The sequence below is a fragment of the Sorex fumeus genome, unplaced genomic scaffold (assembly GCF_029834395.1).
Source record: "Sorex fumeus unplaced genomic scaffold, SorFum_2.1 ptg000044l, whole genome shotgun sequence".
Classification (NCBI taxonomy): domain Eukaryota; kingdom Metazoa; phylum Chordata; class Mammalia; order Eulipotyphla; family Soricidae; genus Sorex; species Sorex fumeus.
This window is the reverse complement of record NW_026606101.1, coordinates 52,131,893-52,155,939: the sequence shown is the minus strand read 5'-3', so window position 1 is coordinate 52,155,939 and position 24,047 is coordinate 52,131,893. Positions and strand designations below refer to the sequence as shown.

Here is a 24,047-nt window from a genome sequence, read left to right as displayed (position 1 = left end):
TAGCTATGAAAACAGGACCTAAGAAAAGGAAAGTTCGCTAACTGACACAGTTAATTAAGGTATTTTCAGGTCAATGATAGTCTCTGTTCTCCAAGAAAAAGAAGGTGGGTGCTGAAAGTGCTGGAATTTCTCTTTTTTCTCTCAAAGGCCCGGTGACGACTGCCTGGGTCCTTGGGCTCAGTCCTTGACTGCCTTACATTTCGGCGTTGGGCTATGTAGGCAACTTCTCCAAGTCTTTGCTCTCTAGTACAGGCCTAAATCTACCTCATTATACACACACAAAACAGTGCTTGGATTCCTGTGTCCCTATTATCTGTCTAACACTTTTTCCACTACCATGTGTCGTGCAGTAGATTACGAACTTCACTCACATTCTTTCACTTCTTACAGAAACACAAATAAATGACAAACCAATCCTTTACTGAATCATTTGTTGGATTTCTGAGTCGATTAACTAACACGGGAACCATCAGGGGGAATGAAAGTCTATAATTCTCTAAAACTTGGGTCTTGGCGAAAGCAGGATTTTGAAGTGGTGGGTGAGAAGGAAAAACCTCTGAGGTCCGGAGAGCAACAAATGGGAGATTCTTTAATGGAGAGGAAGAGGGGGCAGGCATGGGGCAAACGAGCAGATATGACCATGACCAGCACAAACCCAGAAAAAAATAGCTGGCTTTGGGTTTGAGTCCAGCATGCAGGATTCCCAGAACCTGACATGATCCTACTCTTCCTGTGGTAGTTTCACCGACCTCACAAACAGCCTCAGAGGGTAGATTTGTGTGTGTGTGTGTGTGTGTGTGTGTGTGTGTGTGTGTGTGTGTGTGTGTGGTCTTTGAAAAAGTTTCAGGAACAGTCTCTGTGGAGGAATGCTCCTAAAGCCACCATCTTCAGTGAGGCTGAAAGTCCTGAGTGTCCAGACCAGGTGTGTGACTGCAGGAAGTGTGGCTTATCTTTTAGGTAGGGGAGAATTTGTTTCAGAGGCAAGGATAATAATTCTGGGCAGGAAAAGGCTTAATCCTCTCTCAACCTCTTTCACCTGTTGCACTAAAAGTCAGTGAAAGACGTAAGTACTTTTCACTGAACTTTTTTCTGGATTACAAAACTAGTACAAACTCGCTCTAGAGAATCTAGAAAATTTAAAAGAAAGTAGAAATTAGAGAATTTTTTTTAAAAATCCAGAGTTGTATTAATCCCTATTGATAACTTAGAGACTTTTCTTCCCATAAGAGATCTTGTTATGTAAAATTAAAGTCATAACATGTCATCAAATTTGCATTCTGCTTTCTCATTGAAGATGGTATCACAGTTCTGATAAATAGGACAGGGATATAAAGTACCTGCTGACTGTGTTTCAAACCCCGACACCTAATAGTTTCCTAAGCACTGTCAGGAGTGATCCCTGAGCACAGACCCAAGAACTAAGCCATAGCACTGCTGGTATATCCCCAAAACAAACAGAAAGATAGTATCATGAATATTTCCTATGCCATCAGTATTAGAAGAATATTGCAAAATAGATTTTTTTGCTGGCCACTTAACATGAAATCCTACAAATGTCTAATAATTCCCTTTGATGATTTTAAGACCATTCAGATATGTCTAGCTTCTTTTTGTTTGGGGGCCTCACCCCATGGTGCTCAGGACTTACTCCTTTCTATGTCCTCAGTGTTCAATCCTGGCAGTCTTGGGAGACCATGGGTGCCAGGACTTAAACCTGGACCTGTCTTTCAAGGCAAGCACCCTACCAGGCCCTCAAGCTTTATTTTATTTTATTTTATTTTATTTTTTGCTTTTTGGGTCCCACACAGTAATACTCAGAGGCTACTCCTGGCTCTGCACTCAGGAATTACTCCTGGCTGTGCTCAGGGGACCATATGGGATGCCAGGGTTCGAACCCAGGTTGGCCACATGCAAGGCAAATGCCCTCCTTGCTATACTACCTCTCCTCTCCTTTCATTATTTTAAATAATGCTAGGTTAACAGCTGACAAAGGGAAAAACATGTTTGTTTTTCAAAAATTATTTCTGTAAGATAGAATCCAAGAAGCATAATTTAGAAATCAAATGTAAACATTTGAAATGTTGTTAAATGGATGGATGGAACATCTAAATAGATATATATTGGATAGGTGGATAGATGGAAGAAAGATACAGAGGTAGGTAGAAAAGTAGGTCATCAAATTTGCATTCTGCTTTCTCATTAAAGATGGTATCACAGTTCTGATAAATAGTAAACGTGTGGATATGTAGATACAGAGATAAAAATAACAGATATATGGATAGATGGACAGGCAGATGAAAGACATGCAAATAGATATGAATGTATTCTGCTTTACACTTCCACCACTCATGTAGCACTGTCCTCTCGTTGTTCGTCGATTTGCTGGAGCGGGCACCAGTAACGTCTCCATTGCGGGACTTGTTGTTACTGTTTTTAGCAAGCTCGCCACGGGGAGCTTGCCAGGCTCGGCCATGCGGGCAGGATACTCTCAGTAGCTTGCCAGGCTCTCCGAGAGGGATGGAGGAATTGAACCTGGGTGGGCCGCATGCAAGGCAAATGCCCTACCCGCTGTGCTATCACTCCAGCCCACCACTCATGCAGAAGGTATATTTTATCTCACCTATACCTGCTCCAACTTCGATAGTTTGGTTTTAAATATTTGGTAGCTTTAGAAAATATGTCTAGGGGCTAGAGCGATAGCACAGCAGGTAGGCCATTTGCCTTGCTCACGGCCGACCTGGGTGCAATTCCCAGCATCCCATATGGTTCCCCCGGGCACTGCCAGGAGTAATTCCTGAGTGCAGAGCCAGGAGTAACCCCTGAGTATTGCCGTGTGTGACCCAAAAAGCAAAAAAAGAAAGAAAAAAGAAAATATATCTACATGAAGAAATTTGTTTTGGTCTGTGTCTCTTTTTCAAGAGTTCTAGAAGAAAAGTGAAATGAACGAGCATCTTGTCTTCCAAAGATGCACAGAAGCCTTTTTAGACAAAAGAAAACTCTTTTGGGAGGGGAGTCAGAGACGTTTTCAGAGGCCCCCATTCAAGCTCTCTCTGCTCCGTTTTCTCCACAGGGCTCCAAGGGTGACGGGAGGCACGCTTGGGTCATGAAGCACTTCAAGAAACCAACCTACTGCAACTTCTGCCACGTCATGCTGATGGGTGTGCGGAAGCAAGGCCTGTGCTGCATCTGTGAGTACTCGTCCCTCCCAGCCTTTTCCACATGCATGTGACTGAACCGTGGAAAGTACACGTGTCCATTCTGCTTTCCAGCATGAGCGCCCACCCAGATTGTGCCATCAGCAGGGAATAAACTGAAACTCTCCATGATGTTTTTGTTCCCTGCCCCAGTCAAACGGACTAGAATTATGCTATTGTTGGAATCCTGTCATCGGATGCTGTCCCTTTTGGGGAGGAAAATGGGGGGGAGAGGGAGATGAATGAGGTTTTCACCTAATTAGAAAGCAGCGCCTACTAATTTGGAGGGTATTGCCTGCCAATATTCTGGGTGGTAAGAACCTAACTTTTAAAAATTATTAAGCCATATCAAACTAATTTATATTGGCCATTGAAACAAAAACATTCCATTGATTTTGCTTTATTACCCATTTAATAAAGTCAGAAGGACAAGCACACACTTGAAAAGGGATGGAGGAAGACTAGAAAGGAGAGCAGGAAAAAGATGGAGGAAAAGGATGGAAGAATGAAGGGATACCCCCAGGAAAGAGGGAAAATTCGAGAAGCAAAGAGAAAGAAGGTTGCTGCAATGAGAAGATTATAGGAACCAGAGTACATGGGAAGAGTTCTGCCACCTAGTCTTCTTTGACACTGGTTTACAAAGTTGTTCATGGTGCTTTTGTAAGAGGAATTCAATATTCCAACACCAGTCCCACCACTAGCGTGTCCTTCCCTTCACCGTTGTCCCCATTTTCCCAACCACCACCACCCCACCCCCAAGCCTGCGCCCTTAGCAGCCACAAAATAATTTATTTTATATTGCTTGTTACAACTAAATCTGCCAGCTGGTCTTGAAAAAAAATGTTCAACTAGAACCCGTCAGAGACTACGGGGCATGGGGTGGGGGCCTTCTGCCAGGAGGGCCCTTGGGTGTGGTCCCAATCCCAGGGAGGAAGTCACCTCAGCCATAAAGACCATCATAGCAAAATTGGGCCGATGTCCACCAACAAACAGACTGAAGCATGAGCCCAGCAGCCTTTGCAGAACCCGTGGGTTCAGCAGCTCTCGGTCATGTTGACAACCCCTGTCTGCTTCCTGAAGCGGTCGAGGCCTGTGGTGTTTGCACAGCAGTCAGTAGTCGCGGCCATAACCATAACAATAATCATTTGTGGAATAACTATTCCAAACAAGACACATGCTACTTTATACAGATGACCTCATTTCATCGTACAAAAGCCCTGCAAAGAGAAAGAGAGATGATTTTTATTTTCATTTTCTGGAAGACTCTGAATCTTCAGAGAGGTGCAGTGAGAATAGGTTTAATAAACCTATAGAGTCCAACCTATATAGAGTCCAACCCAAAAGCTTTGCAACTGCTCTCATGGTGATTCAATAAATAAAATTATAAAAAATTAAATAAAAAAGGTAAGGTGGAGTTCATGCCCAATTTAATCAGCTAATCAGTGGCTGAATAAATAGCAATACTCCTACATTTTAAAAAATAAATAAATAAAGTGACAGAGCCCAGGTCTGCCTGATTCCACACTTAGAAAGGTTTTCTGCTGTGTTTTCCCATGCCCCCGACCTTTCTGTCCTCCCTAACACTCCTGTATACATCGATCATTGGCCTAAGATGATGATGATGCCTTCTAGCCACTTCAGGAAAAAGCACCTTGCTGGCAATATTTTCCTACCACGTCAGCTTTCTGCTGTGAAAAGCAGTGGCGCAGGATGGAGAGTGTAGAGTCAGGTCTGACCCTCTTCTCCAGCAAATTCTCTTCTCAATTTGAGACATTAGATCTTCCTCTGGGCAAGGCGAGCTCCCTGTGGCCCCCGTAGGACACATGGACCTTACATCAAGCGTAGTGGTTGGGCCTTTCCTAGGTGTTCACTCACAAAAATTTTCTTCATGCTCTTGTTTCAGACTGTAAATACACTGTCCATGAACGCTGCGTATCCAAAAACATTCCTGGATGTGTCAAAACGTACTCAAAATCCAAAAAAGGCAATGAGGTTGGTGACATCTTTTGCCTTGTGCTACTGCATGGTGCATCTGGGACCACATGTCCGTCATTGCAGATGCTGGGCAAGAAGGGCTGTGGGAGCTTTGCCTTCTTGCTCAACACTGCCTCGGCAACCCCCCCTTAACCATCTTGTTCATCCATCAATCCATTTAGTGCCTCTCTGGTGCCCCCATGTGCACTGTGCTAGGGGCGTACAGGTTATGTGCTCAGCCTGCTAGAGGACTCTGAGCGGGGGGAGGGATAAGGAAGGTGAAAAGAGGGAAAGAAGGAGAGAGATGGGGGAGGGAGGGGAGATGAAATGTGTGATAATAGTTGTACTGTGTTGAGACCTATAGTTGGCCAGCAAGGTAACCAGGAAAAGTGGCACAAGGAAGATGGCATTTGAATTGTGTCTTAAACCAAAATCAAGAGGAATTCACAAGACGTTAAAAGGACAAGGAGCCCCAGATGGAAGCAGATCCAAGTGCATGGCCTTGCAGATGTGGCTTTGTATGGAAGCTATACTTGGCTTGGTATGACTAGGACTGAGAATACTTGACCCAGCCTGAGGGTGGTCTTGAGAGGCCAGATGAGTCAATGGAAAGATGGTTGCCATGCCGCCAAGCATCACTGAAGACCATGAACACACTAAAGGCCAATTGGGCTTGACAGTTCAGTTCATCGCTAACCAGGGTGCAGGACAGAAAGCAGAGGAGGACCATTTTTGTGCTGAATTTCCACTGACTGACCCAGTTGTTGGGTGTTTTAATGGTCCAAAGTGAAGAAGATGAAGGGAAAATTAGAGAAAGAAATTGGAGGTATTATCACCAGGACTTGGTGATGCAGATGAAAGGGATGTGAGAAGGGAAGAAGTCAGGAATGGTTTCCTAGGTTCTCTCCTGGCCATTAAGTGATGCCACTCTGGAAATAAGACTCTCCTTAAGACGAGCAGGGTTTGGGGTCAGAGATACAGTGTAGTGGTAAGACACTTGCCTTGTTCAATCCTCAGCATCTTATATCGTCCTCCAAGCCCACCAGGAGTGATCTCTGAGCAAGAGTCAGGAATCAGCACTGAGCACAACCAGGGATGCCACCCCAAAACCAAAACAAAGCAAACAAACAAAGATGAGCAGGGTTAAAGCATGATGATGTCTGGCGGAAGGAGCAGTCAGTGCATTGAGGAGTCTGAGTTGAGAGAGGTTAGCAAGCGGAAGTGACAACCAGAGGTCCCCAAAGGATTCCAGAAGGATACCTCCAAGTACATACGTGCATGCATGCCCCATGAGACACCGCATGGCTGCTCATCTGTTCCTTCCACTCACGCCATACGCACCATTCATGCCTGTCTCTTTCACCAGGGCACACTGGCCCTTTCTTTCTCAGTCAGGCCCACCTCCTCTCCGGCCACCCACCACACACTGAAGAGACAGAGGCCCCTGACGAACTAGCAAAGCACACACAATATTCTGAGCTTCCAGAAGGCAACCTGAGACCTTCACCATCTCTCCTCAGCCCAGAAGTGGATAGAAATGGCAAGGCAGTGGCAGGAGGCTTGACTCTGAATCCCTGCGGGGACACTTAGCAACCTTGGCACCTTGGGCCACTTAATCTCTCCGAAACCTCAGTTTGTTTGCTTTTGCCAAAGTGGTATAAGGACCATCTTCTGAGCAAATGTAGTGTGACAGTCTAGAGTAGGGCATTTTAAACGTTCCCATTCATCACTGCTTTTTTGCCCAAGAAATCTTAACATGACCTCATATATATATTAGGCATTAAAGTTCAACACCGGTAATAAATCATAAAATATTTATTTTAAAACCATGTTGTTTTAAAAAGTTATACAGGGACCAGAGAGATAGCACAGTGGGCAAGGTGCTTGCCTTGCATGTGTTTGACCCAGTTTTGATCTCCAGCACCCATATGGTCCTCTGAGTCTACCAAGAGTGATCCCTGATCACAGAACCAGGAGTAAGCCCTGAGCATCACCAGATGTGTTCCCAAAACTAAAAATAAAAGTGAAAGGTTGTGCAATCCTATCAAAGGTGAAATCCAGTTTTTGTACCCTCAGGGGTGCATGGCAAAAGATGAGAAGTTATGAAATACATGTGGCACATCCTTTAGAACAGTGTTCTTCAAAGTGGGAAATACTGTCCCCCAGAATGCTGAATTATGGAGGTGTGACTGTGGCCTCCGAGGTAGTTCAGGGGAGCTTCTTGTTTGCTCACTTTAAGAAAGTAGACTTAAAGGGGATACAGTGGTTTGGTTTTTATTTTTCTGAAAGGTAGGGATGGGGAGCACTACCTTAGTTCTACCACGTCTGGGAACCTCTGCTCTAGAATAAGTTTACCAATAACTCTTTGCAGGGAGGAAACTGCAGCTTGACTCACTCATAATTAAAACTTTATGTACTCCAAACACAAATGTCTTCCCACACATGAGCACATGGCTCTGCAAGTTCTCCAAGACAGATGCAGTTGCCAGACAGCATCACTCAACTCATCCAAAGGCCTGCAGTCAGGGCGACTCAGCGTGCGGGCAGTTAGGCAGGAAGGGACCACTTCAGGGCCATTCAGCAGAGCATCCAATAAGGGTACCCGCTCAACAGGAAGCTGCACCTCTCCACATCCCGTACCCTTTGGCTCAGGTCCAGAACCTGGAAACGTGGTTCTGTGGCCTTTCCTGGTATCCCTCCCTTCCCTCCTGCAGGTGATGCAGCACGCGTGGGTGGAAGGGAACTGCTCCGTCAAGTGTGACCGGTGCCATAAAAGTATCAAGTGCTACCAGAGTGTCACAGCGCGGCACTGCGTGTGGTGCCGAATGACGGTGGGTCTGCACCCAGGGCTGCCCTGCTTCTTTTCAGTGTGGTCTTTTTTTTTCCCCCTGCACAGGGTGCAGCCAGGAAGCCATGGATGTGCCACTAGAGGGCGTGAACAGGCCAGAGAAGCATAATTGTGGGGGGCTCTGAGAACCCCCACTCAGTGACCAGAGTCAGCAGTGCCTCCATTGATCACCAAGAGACACCCCCAGAAGGGTACCAGTGGGGCAAGCACCGACTAGGAAGAAGTGGCCAGTGTAATATCTGTGTATCTGGGCAGTCAGGAAAAGCAACAAGCAGTTGACCTATGGGTCCTGGGTCACTGACAGCAGGAGAGGAACTGAGCACCAGCACTGTGATGCCCAGGTGTCAGAGGAAGGCACACTCCTATACAGTTGCCTCACCGCCCCAGCCCATGTCCATGCCCTCTCTGGGGAGACCTGTAGGGCCACACCTGATCCCCTTCCTGAGTATCAGCCACCAAAAGAATGTGCCTTCAGGTCAGAGTCTAAAATGCCCAAGGTAGTGAATGGTTTCTGTCCAGCCTCCCATGAGTTTGCTCCTCAAGGTTTGTTTCCTTCCAGAAGCCCAGAGCCTCAGAGAACAAATATCTCAGGGAGGCCCAGGACTCACATAAGGGCCAAAGACCCACTCTGCCCAGTTTACCCCAGGAGACTTTGGGCTTTCTCTCTGCCCACAGCGGGCTTGGCATCTCTTAACACACGTACACACACACAGAGCAAAATTGCCAATGCCACCGGGGTGTCAGGATTTGGGGGGGTGGGGCACTAGACACCAGCCTTCCAGCACACTCTAAAGCCTCCTACTTGATGTTTCTTTGACGCTGTCACTCATTCTCCTCTTCATCGTTTGCACCCCCAGTCTCACCGCAAGTGTGAAGTGTCCACCTTGTGTGATGGTGGGGAGCTGAGAGACCACATTCTGCTACCCACCTCGATATGCCCAGTCACCCGGGTAAGTGCTACCACCACCCGGGCCCTCATTTCTCAGCTCACAGATGTGGGCAGCATTCCTCCTCATCCCGCCAAGCCTTTCCTCCATAACTCCGAGGATCGGTGTTTCCGGTGCTGCCCAGTCTCATTGTGAGAGCCAACTCTCCTGTCAGAACTGGTTCCCGCTGCTCCCACAACCCTCTGAGGTGCCCATCGTGTTTCCCACATTGTCCTAAGTGCCTGGCAGACAGCCCAGCTCAAGGACCCTCCACCGCTCCCTCTGCATGGTCCTCCCGGCCCTGGCCCTGTCACTCTGTCCTCTGTCCAAGCCTGGATCTCCCTCTTCCTGGAGGATGTCCAGTCAGCTGTCTCAACCCCACTTGGAAGTGAAAGCACTAAATTAAACTCCTTTTATTCCCATAGGAAACTATTAATCTACTGTGTTGAAGACTCATTTTTTCAAGCAAACAACACAGACCTTAACTGTTGCCCTCTCTCCCTTAAAGATGTCACCAAATCCCACTGTTTTCTCTCATCTCACCCTTAACTTGATGAGTTGTTCCTTTTTCATGTGAAAAAAGATGGTCAGGAGGAGACCATTGCTTTGGAAAGATCGTTTGACAATATCTACTAGGGTAGAAACTCAAAGTCTATTGCCTGACATATTTCCTGCTAGGTCCATACCCAAGAAGCTTATTCCACCAAAAGGCATGGACAGGAATGTTCTTCTCAACTTTATTCAGAGTTTAGAACTGGAATCAAGCTAATAGATAAATAAGCTGAGGCATATTTTCATAATGTAAATACATTGCATTGGAATAAACTATGCAGAGATACAGAAAATGGATTTTCTCAGACTTGATGCTAGATTCAAAAAAAAGACACTGCTTTTCTTTATATCAAATTTAAAAATCAGCAGTATCAGTATGGTATCAGGTCACAAAGGAGTTAGACCTAATGAGATGGTTGCTATAAGGGCATATTCTTTTTTTTAAATTAATTTTTATTAAAAACACCATGTTTTACAAAGTTGTTTATTATGCACCTGTTTCAAGCATTTAGTGTTCCAACACCACCAGTGTGAATATAAGGGCATATTCATAGTCCAAAATTCACCAAGTTATTTGCTGGAGTGATAGTACAGTGAGTAGGGCATCCCATATGGTCCTCTGAGCACCACCAGAGTGATCCCTGAGCACATAGCCAGGAGTAACCCCTGAGCACCAACAGGTATGAACCCCTCCCAATACATTTCACAGTTATAGATATAGATTTGAGCATTTACAATATATGAGATAAACCTCCAAAATTAAAAATAGGCATTCCAAAACAGTAAATAAAGATTAAAAAGAAATACTAAGAAAAAAAGTTTACTCCACACCCCATTCATAATGCTACCCCAAATCTCAGATGCTATTTCCCAGGGCTGACGCACAGGCAGAATCAGCACAGATTCTTGCCAGTTTCACCTGAAACTGCTAACAGAGGCCTGGACAGTCTTCAGAAACCCTGGGGAATCATCTTTTTTATATATATATATTTTCAAAACTCCACTGGCAAAAACCCTTCACACACTCCTGCCTGGTTTCCTGTTCCTTCTCTGTATTCACCGTTTGTCTTCTGACCTTCCTTTGTACAGACCTTGGTTGTTGTTTTGCTGTTCGGCTTTCTGGTTTTCAGAATAGGTTTGCTTTCCTCTCTTCTCACAGGACAAGCAGGATGGGAAGACGGATGGCACCGTGACCGGCAAGGGTGAACCTGTAACGCAGGTACTTTGCCAGCCGGGCTCTGTGCCCAGTCCAAGGTGGCTCAAGGCTGTGGAGAAGAGGACAGGGTTCGGGATTGAGAGACATATGTCTCGACATTTGTCTTTTCCCCTCATGGATTGTGTCTCAGAGGACACTCTGTTTCCAGCCTCTGAGTGACCCTCGACTGCCCGACTGTGGGCTAGTGGTGAGAAGGGAGTTATGTCAATCCCACAATGATCCTAACGGGATTCTTAACCCTTTCAGCAATAAGTGACATAGAACTTCAATAGACACACTTCTTAAATAGTATCAGGAGGGGAGACTAAAAATAGGTCATAGGTTTTCCCAAATCACCAAGCTGTCTTCAAAATGTGACCTGCCCAAACAAAGCTAATTAGCTCTAAAAGTTCTTCACCCTTAAACTCATTTTTGACTCGGATTCACTAATGAACAGCTTGGTGTATGTGTTCCTTTCTCAAATTTCCTGGGAATGCAGAAAAGGTAGTCTGGCCGGGGGCCAAGAATGCGAGGAAAGGACACAGAAAACTAGGGCCACCTCTCATGCCTTCTGTTTTGTGGTTTGCAAAGGAGTATCGCAATCCCTTCCCAGCCCACCTCTCAAAATCACGTATGGAGATTAGTGTGATTTGAAAATGGAAACATAAGGGATAGATGTTAAAATGGGGGAAAGGTTTAGATACCTAGAAGGGCAGAAAATAAGGCAGAGTGCTCGCTCTCTCTCCCACTGTCTCCCCTCTCTCTCTCTCTTTCTCTCTCTCTCTCTCTCTCTCTCTCTCTCTCTCTCTCTCTCTCTCTCTCTCTCTCTCAGGTATATCCTTTTATAGCTGCCATCTGTCTAATTATCCTGCATCTGCTCTTTTCAAATAAGGCCCATAGTGTATACCACATTGTACTGAATTATTGATGCAGATTTTTTGCCAATTTTTTTCCTGTCAAAAGGTGGAATGGAACTATGGAACTATTGTGTGAAGCTTTTTTAAAAGATGGTGCCGAAGTTAGTTAAAATCAGAATAAAATATGGTAGTTGCTAAATAGTTTTGATATTTAGATAAAGAATTGCTCCATATAAAGAGTTGATCATCGTAGGCCCAAAGATAGTACAGAGACTAAGGCACTTGTTCTGTATGTAGTCACAGTCATGACAATGGTTTGGATCCTGGTATGGTCCCAGTCAGGAGTGATACCTGAGCACCACTGGGTGTGGGTTGGGGGATGAATAATTATTCCTCAGCCTCCAATATGCCTCTGGAGTCACAAAACTAGTTATGCTGGATAGATGAGACAATCTCAAAAGAGCCTAGAGAATTCTGCTGTCCATTTCAAACAATACAGATCTGGGCTTTCTGGCATTATAGCTCAATTAGAGAAGCACGCATCAGTTACTGACTGGAGCAGGCCTCCTTTAGTGTGTAGTGAGCCATCAACTGAGTGCACGAGTATTTAGTGAACATTCCACACCTGTCTGACCTGGGCGGGTTCTCCACTTGCCCCAAGAGCAGCATGAGTTAGAACTGAGCAGGCCTATATACATCCGCAGGCCTGCTGGGGGGGAAACGCAGAGCGTTTCCAGTAAATGTAGTTGACCTTCCACAGCTACAGATTCGGCACCTACATATTCCACCGACTCTGATGATTGGCTGAGGCCATGAATATGGAGAACTTGAACATCTGTGTATTTTAGTGTCTGCAGGAGTTCTGAAACTAATTACCCTGAGAATATCAAGGGAAAACTATAATTGCGTTTAAGGGGATTTCAAAGTTATTTGCAGATTTTCAACTGAGCAGGAGTCAACACCTCGAGCCCCCAGAAAAACCAGCACCAGTGTTTTTCAGCTACCAACTCTTCCCCCTGAACACACTGTCTCTACCCTGTTCCTCAAACATTTGAAATACAGTCGATATGTTCAGGCATTTACCCAAGAAAGTTAAGAACAACAAAAAAGCCAAAGAAACAAAAAAAAACCCTACCAGCAACAATAAAAAACAAAGAAATCTAGACACGTGTGTTCCCAGGGCAATTGCATTCATTGTAAGAATCAAGGAAAGTGACATCGACTTGGTTTTAAGCTGGAGCTGGAGGTGGGGAGGTTCGTCCCCTTCTTCCCCCAGGTTTCTAGGAAGGAAATGGGCATTTCAGGCCTGGAGCTGAAGCAAAGCCAGAGTGCAGGACAGACACTCATGGGTAGGGATGAGCCTGCCTGGGCTGGAGTGGGAGCAAGGGTCAGAGGAGAGTAGAGATAATGGGGCAGATGGGCAAGGTGACTGGGACTCGATCCCCTAGGCCGTGAGCTGTCCCTAGAGGTTCTGCACGATTGATGTGAAGTTCTGGGAACTCAAGCAGAGCCTCAAGGGCTCACTTGACATGGGAGGAAAAGTCTAAGCATTGTCAATCCTGTGGCCCCTGCCAGAATTCAGGAATGTTCCAGGGAAGGAAGTTTCAGGAAAGGGTCTTCTCTGGGGTCCCAGCCACAAGGAAAGCAACTGTGGGGCCTGCCCAATTTGCACAGACGATGTGGGTACCTCTAGGTGGAGGTGCCCACAGGTCCGTGGGAAATGTGGGAGCAGGAGCATGAGGAGTGCTGGCGGGAAGGGTGGCCTGGAAGGTGCTGGCCACTGGGGGTGGGCAATCCCATTAGCGTCATTTTGTCATTGCGTGGGGACAGAAGGCCCCGCTCACCTCATTGCCCCTCTCGGCTGAAGCGGAACTAATTTCTTTTTCCTTTATCTTTTCAAGTATAAGATTATCCCCACCCCAGGTACCCACCCCCTGCTGGTCTTGGTGAACCCCAAGAGTGGAGGGAGACAAGGAGAAAGGTATGTTTTGCAAAACAGAGGCTGGGACACCCTTACTCGGGCCTTTCTTCCTCACCCCTAGGAGAATCTGGTTTCAGATCCCACCCCTCGAACTCACCACTTGATGCCCTGAGGCAAGTGGCTGAATATCCCTGGGCCTTGGTTTTCTCGTCTGTGAGAACAATTCTCACCCTGCTGGGTGGTGGCGAGGGGTCTGTCCCATGAGCCACTATTATGACTCAGAGTCGGCCCAGCATCTGAGGCTCCTTCCTGGGTTCCCCAACCTCTTCTTTGTTTAAGATATATGGTGAGGATGGGAGCACAGCAGATGGGGTGTTTGCCTTGCATGGGCTGACCCAGGTTTGATTCCCAGCATCCCATATGGTCCCCTGAGCACCGGCATGAGTAATTCCTGAGTGAATGAGCCAGGAGTAACCCCTGTGCATCGCCGGTGTGACACAAAAAAAGCAAAAAAAAAAAGTCTATGGTGAGGGGCTGAGATGCTGGAGAGAGAGGTTAGGCAAGGGCTAGGACAACTGGCATGCAACTGACCTCTGTTTAATCTTTGGTGCACCCCATACAGTCCACTCTTGACTTTGTGCTCAGGAACACCGCCAGGGGTCACTGCTAAGTAAACATCGGGAAGTAAACCCTGTGCACTCCCAGGTGTGTCCCCAAAACAGACAGAGAGAGAAAGAGATATGGTGAGATCACCTGGTTGGGAAGCCTGGTCTGCCCCACCCTTGAGAAAGCAGAGAACCCATCATCCTATTAGTGTAGGAAGGGCCTCATCTTCTGGGAGCACTAACTGTGCAGAGAGAAACAGCCAAACTACCCTGTTCTGCTCAGCAGTGGGGTCCTGGACAGATTCAGAAATCCAGATGTCAAATAACTTAGAAGTTGTGTTTAAGCAAGAACCATAAGCCTCCTGCCCCGTGCCCGGGGGAGGCTGTCTCCCGAATGCACCTGATTTATCTCCACCTGGACCCTAAGTCAAGCCTGTGTGTGGCTCATCCTCAGTCTTCCCCTCTCCCATCACCAACTCTTGCATTTCTTCCTGATCCCAGGAGTTTAGACCACATGGCCCATGGGGGAGGGGTTCTTGAGGCAGAATCACACCCCTTAAGTCAGAGACCATGTGGGAGGAGGGGCCCATGAAGCAAAGACCACTGGGAGAATGGACGTATGGCCTCTGGGCCTGCCTGCCCTGTCCTCTGTGCAAGAAAGAGCTTGGATGGGGTGGGGAGGGGGAAGGTTGGCAGGGGCTGACGCCAGTGGACTGGGACATGGAGGTACACAGGCCTGAACTCGTCTTCTCCCTATTCCCCCCATGACGTGCTGGCTGGTGGTGGTCCCCCTCAGTAACATTCCCCCTCTCTGGCTCTCTCTCTCTCTCTTTCCCGTAGAATTCTTCGGAAATTCCATTATCTGCTCAACCCCAAACAAGTTTTCAACCTGGACAATGGGGGGCCTACACCCGGGTATGGAGACACCGTCTTTTCTTCCCTCCTCTCTGAAGAGGGTGCCTGACTCTGCTGCTAGCCCCCCGCTTGTCCTCTCTCTCGGCATGTCCCTCCTTCCCACGGCATCCCTTTGCTTGCTTCTTGGCCTCGCCTCGACTCTCTCTCCCGGAGAAACTCAGGAGCACCCAGTTTGTATAATTCGGGGAAGTCTCCCCCTAAAGTCTCCCGCCAAAGGGGATGGTTCTCTAAGAAGGGAAAGCGGAAGGCCCTTGCATCCGATTACAGGGATGCAGGCAGAGTGTTTGCAAGGTAGTACTTGCTGGTGTCTTTCTGTTGAATCATCAGGGAAAGAGAGTTTCTGGGTTTTTTGTTTTGGTTAGGTTTGGGGGCCACGTTTGGTAGTGCTCCAGCTTGACTCCTGGCTCTACTATGCTCAGGGGTCACTCTTTGGCGGTGCCTGAAGGACCATATGTTGTAACAAGAATTGAATCCAGGTCTGCTGCATGCAAGGCAAGTGCCTTACCTATTACGGCATTGACCCAGGGAAGGAAAGTTCCGTATTATGGTCAGTGGGTCACTCAGAAGTCAGGTCAACTGACTCAATTCTGTTCTGTGTCCCAAAGCTGGGCATTTTAGGGTTCAGACAATTGGATATTCGATGACATTACTTCCCCATCCCACCCCCAACCTGGATTCTCCATTGTAGAGGTTAAACTTCCTTCCCAGGGGCTTCTTTCTCCACTTGCCTCTACCAACGCTGGGCTATTTCACTGCTCTTCCGCAGAAGGTGTGAGAGAGGGAGAGCTATGAGAAGAGACATGCCGGCCCCTTTGCAGCCTGACCGAACGTCAGGGGGAGCAGCTGGTTTTTGTAGGGTGCTGTCCTGGTGAACTGCAGGTTCCTTTAGCAGGAAGGCACTCAAAGACCTGGGTTTCTGGAGACCCCTGCTGGCCAGCAAGGGGCTGCATCGGCCCAGTCCCCAGATGCCTGGACACGAAAGCCATTTTCCAACCTTCTTTTCAACTTTTTTTCTGCTTTTTGGTTTGGTTTGGTTTGGTTGGTTGGTTTGGTTTTTTGGCTTTTGAGCTACACGAGGCAGTGCTCAGGGATCACTCCTGGCATGTTTCAGACGCCCATATGAAATGTCAAGGATAGGGCCAGAGCAATAGTCCAGCGGGTGGGGCATTTGCTTTGCACGTGGCCGACCCAAGTTCAGTCCCCAGCATTCCATATGGTTCCCCGAGCACCAACAGGAGTAATTCCTGAGTGCAGGGCCAGGAGTAACCCCTGAGCATTGTCAGGTGTGATCCAAAAAGGAAAGAAAAGAAATGCCGAGGATGCACCCAGGTGGGTTATGCACAACACAAGCCCCTTATTCACAGTGTCTCTAGCCCCCAGCAAGCCACTTCTCAGCCCAGCCTGTGTTTCTGCTCGGGTTCAGCAGGACCCCTGGAAAAGGTGGAGAAAGAGCTAACTAAAGGGATGCCTGCCCTGTCTTTGGCTGTTTGACACAGAGCTTTTATTTGTGGAGTGGCAGTCTTATATTTTTAATTTGTTGCCGGGGGGGAGAGGGTGTCAGTTTAGGTTGAGGGCCACGCCAGGTGGTGCTTGGTCCAGGCTTATTCATGGCTCTGTGCTCAGGAATCACTCCTGGCGGGCTCAGGGGACCATACAGGGTGCCAGGAACTGAACCCAGGCTAGCCACATGCAAGGCAAATGCCCTACCCACTGTGCTGTAACTCTGGCCCCCAAAGACCATTTTAAACAAGAGACGAGGTTGCAAATTCAGCTCCTCCACCATGATGGAGGATCTTTCCACTTAGTTTCTAAACAGAGCCTCCTTTGCAGCTTCGGGTGCCCCCGAAAGCAGAGACTGCTGTCCAGGGACCAGAGACAGAGCCCCAGGCCTCCACCTGCAATACTTTAGCCCCGAGTTTTCTCCTCTCTCCCACCTGTGTCCTGCCTGTAGCCCCCCTGTATTGGTCTCCTCATGTCATACCAAGACCCCCCTTTCATGATTTTTCACAGCCCCTTCCCAGAATGCCCGGAGTGTCCATGGGAGGACCCTGAGGCTGATGGAGATAAGCCTCCTTCGTCCTAAACTAGCTTTGTCCTATGTGACAAGGCGCGAGGCTGCTTCTGGGTTTGGGGGCCTTGAGTTTCGCCTTCCTGTGTGAGACTGGAGCAGAGACAGACCCTTCCTTTCCCCACGTAAGCATCTGGGTCTCAGAAAGGCCCCGATGGGCAAAGAGGAAATGAGAACCTTGAACTTCCCAAGTTCCCTCTCTGGCAGCAGCCCACAGGCCACCTTTGCTCTGAAGCAGTTTCCTAACCTCTGTGTGCTAGGAACCTCTTCAGCAATCTGATCAAGCCCAAATAGTCCCTTCTCTGGGCACTGTTTCTTAGTACATAACTTAAAGATGTAGGGTTACCAAGTAAAGTAAAGTAAGTAAAGGCCCTCCCGTTGATCGTCGATTTGCTCGAGCGGGCCCAGTAACGTCTCCATTGGAGACTTTGTTGTTACTGTGTTTGGCATATCGAATACTCTCGGTAGCTTGCCGGGCTCTCCGAGAGGGGCGGAGGAATCGAACTCGGGTCGGCCATGTTGGCTGCGTGCAAGGCAAACGCCCTACCCGCTGTGCTATCGCTCCAGCCACACCAAGAAAACTAATGATTATGAAAAAAAAGTTATCAAAACAGTAGCACTATAGCACTGTCCTCCCATTGTTCATTGATTTGCTCGAGCAGGCACCAGTAATGTCTCCATTGTGAGACTTGTTGTTACTGTTTCTGGCACGAGTAGCTTGCCGGGCTTTGCCGTGCCGGCACCATACCCTCAGTAACTTACTGGGATCTCCGATAGGGGTGGAGGAATGGAACCCGGGTCTGTCCGGGTTGGCTGTGTGCAAGGCAAATGCCCTACCCACACATGATTATACCAATACATTGTATGGCAAGGTCCAGGGGCAAGCCTGTTAACTGTTATAAATCAAAAAGTGCTAAGCATCAATGATAGAGCAATCTGCCACTATCATGATGAAACATTAAACATCCCTATGATTTCAGCTGCTGACAAAGTCATGGGTATTATTATTTCCTCTGTGACCCACTGCCAACATTTACAATTGAAGGGGAAGACAAAACTGTTGTGTTCTCTGTGGCCAGTGTATGAATTCTGTCTCTGGGTTCTGTCCACAAATGCCTTGAAGGCTTGGAGTCCTTAGGCTCAAAAGGCTTGAAAGGGTTAAGAGGTTGATCAGTCGCCTTAGTCTACCCAGGGCCAGCAGGTGAGGGTGCAGGGAGCTCACCAGCAGGTCACTGCATGAACCTAAAACTCTTGAGCAGAGAACAAGCAGGAGGCCAGAGAGGAGTGAAAACGGGCTCGCTGGATTTGGTGAAACGGTGGATTCGCTGCCCTCATGCTAGAGCGTTTCCAGAAAACTGTTCTCTGTTAGTGTTGATGGTTGACTCAGATTCTCCTGTGCTCCTACATAGCACTGCAGTGGGGTTTCTCTCTCCTGAATGGCAGAGCTCAGGAAACTCTAGTTTGGGGCCTTTAAGTGAAACTTTCCACTCCAAAAGGAATCACAATCACTGTATCCTTTCAGGGAGAAGCGAGACTCTGGCTCTGTGAATGCAGAGTCCGCTCCCGTCTAGAGCTGCAGATCATCTTGTCTCTCTCTTCCTCTTCCCAGATTGAACTTTTTCCACGACACGCCAGACTTCCGCGTGTTGGCCTGTGGAGGAGATGGAACAGTTGGCTGGATTTTGGATTGCATTGGTAAGAATGGGCTGGAAGGCTCCTTCTGTTTCATATATAGAAAATGTATTTAAAGTCAGAGGAAGGCAGTACAAACGAAAGAGAAATGAAGCCATGTCTACTCTTGAACCTAATGCTTGACTCAGTGTCTGTTTTTGGATGGAAAAAGGGGAAAAGAGAGGACAATAGAAGCATCTGCATGGAGATCGATGTGAGCACTTGGTTGTAGGCTTCACTTCAAAAACATCCGTCATGTCCATGGCTCAGGCATCTGCAGAGTGAAGGGGTGGGCAGGAAAATGCTCTAGAAGAGACTGTGGCCAGGCAAATGAGGGCGGGGAGTGGGCAAACTGATATCTGAGTGGAGAAAGCACTGGCGGGAAGTGAAAGCCAATGCAGTTCACACTGGGGAGTCTGTCCTCTGCCTGGATTGGAGGACAGTGAGTAGCGCCCAGGCTGGAAATCAGGCAACCTGGGTTCTGGTCACGCTTGGCCTGATCTGTAGGTCTTTGGACCCTTCTCCCTTTCGTAAATGATGGAGAACAACTCTGAAATTCTGCAATGGGGGTATATTCAAGATCTGAAGCTCCCAGATAAACGCGGGGACACAACCTATCAAGACAGGGAAGCAGCCCAGGAAATTGTTGGGTGAGCTCTGGGAGTGCTTCTGAGCTTCTGTTTCTTCTGCCTTTCTGTCATTTATTTCACAAACACTCCCCAGGAATCTTAATGTGTCAGCTCCCCCTCGGAGGTTGGGAGCCCAGTAGTGAACAGACAAAATTCTCAGCCCCTCTGCGAGAGGTGAGATGGGTAATCAAGAAGCAGGAGAAACAGCCCGGCAGGGACCAAGGGGGCTCAGAGCACTAAACCCTCACCGACAGGTGTCCTGTGCATGGAGACCTGGAGGAGACTGAGCCAAACAGACACCCAGTGGGGAAGACCAGTTTTGGCAGAAGGAGCAGCAAATTCAAAGGCCCTGGGGTAGGAGCAGGCCCCAGGACTAAAGGCAGCATGATGGCCACCATGCAGGATCCAGGCAGAGTGTGAGGGGAGAGGAACAGACACAGAGAGAAGCAAGGCCAGGGCACTGGGACATGTGGACTTGACACAGAAGGTGGTGCCCAATCTTGGAAAATCCCAAGACCCTGGATGGTTTGGAGCTGAGAAGGGCCCAGAAGGTTATGAGAAAAGGTCATCGCAGGGGCCAGGAGGTAGGACAGGGCTTAGGTCTCATCCTTGCCTTTGTGGGACCTGGGTTCATCCCCGCACCTTGGGGCCTCCCTAGTACTCCTAGGTGTAGCCCTGGACCCCAGGCATCATCAAGGTGGTTCCTGTGATCCCCAGTACCTCAGGATCTAAGGAGCTTTAGCACTGAATCCCCAGCCGGTTGGTGGGATGTCACCTAGAGGGGACCCCGGATGCCCTCGGCACTGCTTGGAAGACCGCCTCATCCCATCCCAACAGCCCCCCCCCCCCCCCCGCCAAATCTCGGTAATCCTAGAGAGAGGTGAGGCCCACCGTGAAGTGGCCAGGAGACTCTCCGGAATGGATGGGCCCAGCACCTGCAGCCTTTGCTCCCTCGCAGGCACGTTGGTTTCCATGGACACAGCCCTGCCAAGCAGCCACCCCCGCGCCTGTCACCTCTGCTCTGACTTGGGGAGGGGTTGGTGGGAGGCGGGAGGAGCCGAGCAACAGCAGCTACACGCAGGGCTTCTCCTCCTCTGAAATAGAGAAGGCTCTGGTGCCGTGTTGCGTAAATGTATCTGCCGAAGACCCAGAGGGTGAGAGACACTCAAGGCAGAAGGAAGGGAAGTGGGTTGAGACCATCTGCTTTCACCAGGGCGGGGGCAGAGAGGGGACTAAAGCAACGGGGAGAGGTGAACCGTAGTGTTGGTTCCTTTGCTGGGGACATAGGGCAGCCCCTGTTCAGGGCCCCTCACCGCCCGCCACACCCTCACTCTGCCCCGCACTGAGCTGTCCTCCACCGGTAGCCAGCAGGGTCATTCCTGAGGGCCAGTGAATTGGTGCTGTGTGTGAAGGTTATTGGCCACTTCCTGTTAGTGAGATAAAGACAAAACCTTTCAAATGACCTACAGGTCCTAGGGCTGGCCGCTGACCCATTCTTCCAGCCTTATGGCATCCCTCCACCGCTCTTGTCACCCCTGCCGCTGCAGAGCCTTTGCCCAGAGGCACACTTGGACTTGCTCAGACACATTTTGCTTCCACTCTTCTGAAAGGGTAGCTTCCTCCAGGGAGCCTTCCCTGACATACCTCCCAACCTCAGCCACCTCATGGGAGGGCAACATGCCTCTGCTTTCAGTATAAATTTGAAATCGCTCATCGATTCTATGATGAGTAAACACAGTAGGAGCTGTATTTCCCATTATCTGAATCATATCCCTTCCCACAGCATTGTTGCTTGATAGCTGTTATGTGCCAGAAACCATGTTTGGTGAGATTGTGGTGAGTGTGGTCTAGCTGCCTGGGAGGCTAAAATATCTCATATTGTATTGGTCAACAATGACACTGGCAGTCAGGACATCTTCCTTCATGGTACAAACTCTGTGCTAGGCTCCACCATCTAGGTTGGTGGATCTGTGGTATGTAGGAGGCATGCCATCTAGCTCGGTGGATCTGTTGGTATGGAAGAAGGTACACTGTCTAACTTGATGGAGCTGTTGATAAGGAGGGGATAGACTGTCTAAGTTGGTCGGAGTACCCTCTATGATTTTTGAACCATGAGAGTGGCACCCAACGATATGTTTCTCAGAACGGGTCACTATCACTAAGTGACATATAACCGTGGTCAGTTCCAAGAGAGTGCGAGGAGATCATCCTGGTACTTTCAGAACATTCTGGAGAGGTGCCTGGTCTAGATGAGAGCAAACAGAGAGGGCTTCCCAAAGTGTAGCTTTCTGAGCTACACAGCAAAGAGTTTGTGATGTGAGACACCGAAAACACTTTCATTTAAAAAGTGAGCTAAGAGGAAAGAGGCTGGTGCTAGAGCAATAGCACAGTGGGTAGGGCATTTGCCTTGCACGCGGCCAACCCGGGTTTGATTCCCAGCAGAGAGAGAGAGAGAATAGGGTGTGAGTAGGGTGAGGCAAGAGAGAAAGGAATAATCTAGAAAGCCCTATTGTATCAGGATACCTAGACAGAAGGGAACATGAGCTCAGTTGAACAAACACCGTCCAGTTGGTAGCTCAGGCACTGGCCTCCTGGGACATATGCAGGACTCTGTGAGGGGCCAGAGCTTAAGCTGCGTCAGCAAGGTCACTGGGAAGGAATCGTACCTAAGGCTGAACTCAGGCATCACTGTAGGAGCAGAGAGAAGAGATAACTTAGAGATCTCTTGAGAGAGCATTTAGAATGTGATGTGTGAATGGATATGGGGTGTGGGAATGGGGAAACCCAGGGGTGCATCCACGTTTAAAGTTTCCCCACCCTGAGGATGGTCGACTCGCTGTGCAGAAAGAACAGACCTAAGAAACAAGGACCTTCCAGGCAACGGGAACAGCCTGAGCAGAGGCAAAGAGGCGTGGATGAGATCTATGTGTTCTGGGAGCATGAGGGGCCACTGCTTTGCTCATTCTTCTCAACCCTCCGGGCAGCAAAACCTTCTCACCCTGGTCTTGCCTGAACTCAGCTGTTTCTGGCATAAACTGGATAATAGTGGGTAACAGACCTAGGAAAAGTCTTTAAAACTCTCATTTTGCGGGGGTCACTCCCACATACACTCCACCTGCTGGTTCCTGCCTGACCTCCAACCCTGCCACTTGCACTTCCCAATCATTTTGCTCATATGCCAGGGTACCAGAAGCCCTGATGATTGGTGTGTCTTCGGACACCAGTGCCCAGTGGGTGCCAGTGTTCTAGTATCTCCTGCTTCAACATTCCGTCTCAGCAGAGGGCAAGCCACTGTAGATACAGAGCCATATTTAAGATCTAGGGCTGTGTGTGTGTGTGTGTGTGTGTGTGTGTGTGTGTGTGTGTGTGTAGAGAGAGAGAGAGAGAGAGAGAGGACAGAGAGACAGAGAGAGAAAGAGAGAGAGCTGAAGCACTAGTTTAATTCTCAGCATCACTTTCCCTCCTCCTCCTCTGTGGGTGGCCAGGTGTGACCCCAGGCCCTCTGGCATCGCCAGGTGTGACTCCAAAAAAAGTAAATGAAATACACACTCTACTACACCTCCTGCAATGGCTCAGTCTGCTCCGCCTTCAAAACCAACATGGGAAGCCAGGTTGTAAGATAAGGGCAGGAATCTGTGTATTTGCAAGATTCAAGCCTGGCAGGTGGGAGAAGTGGCAAACTGGTACCCACCTGGAGGTTTTGTTAGACAACAGTGTTTTCAACCCTGAGTGGCTTCAGGGGCGGTATCTTCCTTCGGGTTTGCCAAGGCCACGCTCTTTTCTGAGGTCTCAAGGGCAGAAACTGCTTTACTCTCTGTGCGCCCTCCCAGGATCTGGAGTGAGTAGAAGCGCGGGGTCAGAGATGTGGGTTCAAAACGGCAGAGATCTGGGCTTGGGCCCGTCTCTGACATTCTTTCCTTCTCTACATGTGGGTTTTTTGTTTTTTTGTTTTTTTTGTTTTTTTTTTTTTGCCTCTGGAAAGGACAGGAATGCTTTGCAGGCTTGCTGTGAGGCATAGGAGAAGGAAGTGCTGGCTGTTGTTCAGGATTAAATCTGCAAACAGCTGGCTTGGAGGTCTGTGGTCTCACCCGAAGGAGGGAGGGAGAATGAAAGCAGAATAAAAAGGTACGAGTCACAGGGAGCCGAGTTTGCGGCTTGAGGAAGCGGCAGCATAACCCGCAACGTGTGGAAACACGCAGTGCCAGGGAAGGGTTCTAGTATTAGATCACGGCTAACGGGGTCCCTTAACCATTCTCATCTCTGTTCCTCTGCCTGGGTTGCAGATAAGGCCAACCTCACCAAGCACCCACCGGTGGCAGTCCTGCCCCTGGGAACGGGAAACGACCTGGCCCGCTGTCTCCGCTGGGGTGGAGGTAAGTGTGCACGGGAGCACGTCAGTCCCGGCCTGCTCTTAGGAGTTCAGCCTCCCCGCACTTTAGGGGTCCGGTTCAACAGACAGACCCTCCGCTCACCTCCACAGTCAGCTCGACTCTGTGGCCACACCCCTGTCCCTCACTCTGCTTCATGTCAGGGCCAGTGCTGGCCCCTCCCATGTACTTCCTACCTTGCAGAAAACCAGCAGTGTAGAAGCTGCCTTCCCCACTGGATCTTCAGAAACGTTGGGGTAGCCAGGCCCCCTTTGTCCTCCCCTCCTCTGTCTGTCCCTGGAAGGGGCTGTTTAGACTGTAGTTT

General features: G+C 48.7%; 1 protein-coding gene across 2 annotated transcripts in view; it reads left to right on the top strand.

The window, feature by feature from the left end:
- Positions 1-24,047, top strand: part of DGKG (diacylglycerol kinase gamma) — a 235,443-nt gene that overhangs the window by 91,279 nt on the left and 120,117 nt on the right. Inside the window, exons 10-18 of one of the 2 annotated variants that reach the window (XM_056121393.1) lie at positions 3,071-3,188; positions 5,098-5,186; positions 7,883-7,999; positions 8,874-8,966; positions 10,654-10,713; positions 13,448-13,527; positions 14,913-14,987; positions 18,665-18,750; positions 23,639-23,728. In XM_056121393.1, the coding sequence (XP_055977368.1) occupies positions 3,071-3,188; positions 5,098-5,186; positions 7,883-7,999; positions 8,874-8,966; positions 10,654-10,713; positions 13,448-13,527; positions 14,913-14,987; positions 18,665-18,750; positions 23,639-23,728 (808 nt within the window). The remainder of the gene's footprint in view (positions 1-3,070; positions 3,189-5,097; positions 5,187-7,882; positions 8,000-8,873; positions 8,967-10,653; positions 10,714-13,447; positions 13,528-14,912; positions 14,988-18,664; positions 18,751-23,638; positions 23,729-24,047) is intronic. The other variant, XM_056121394.1, reaches the window with a different exon arrangement.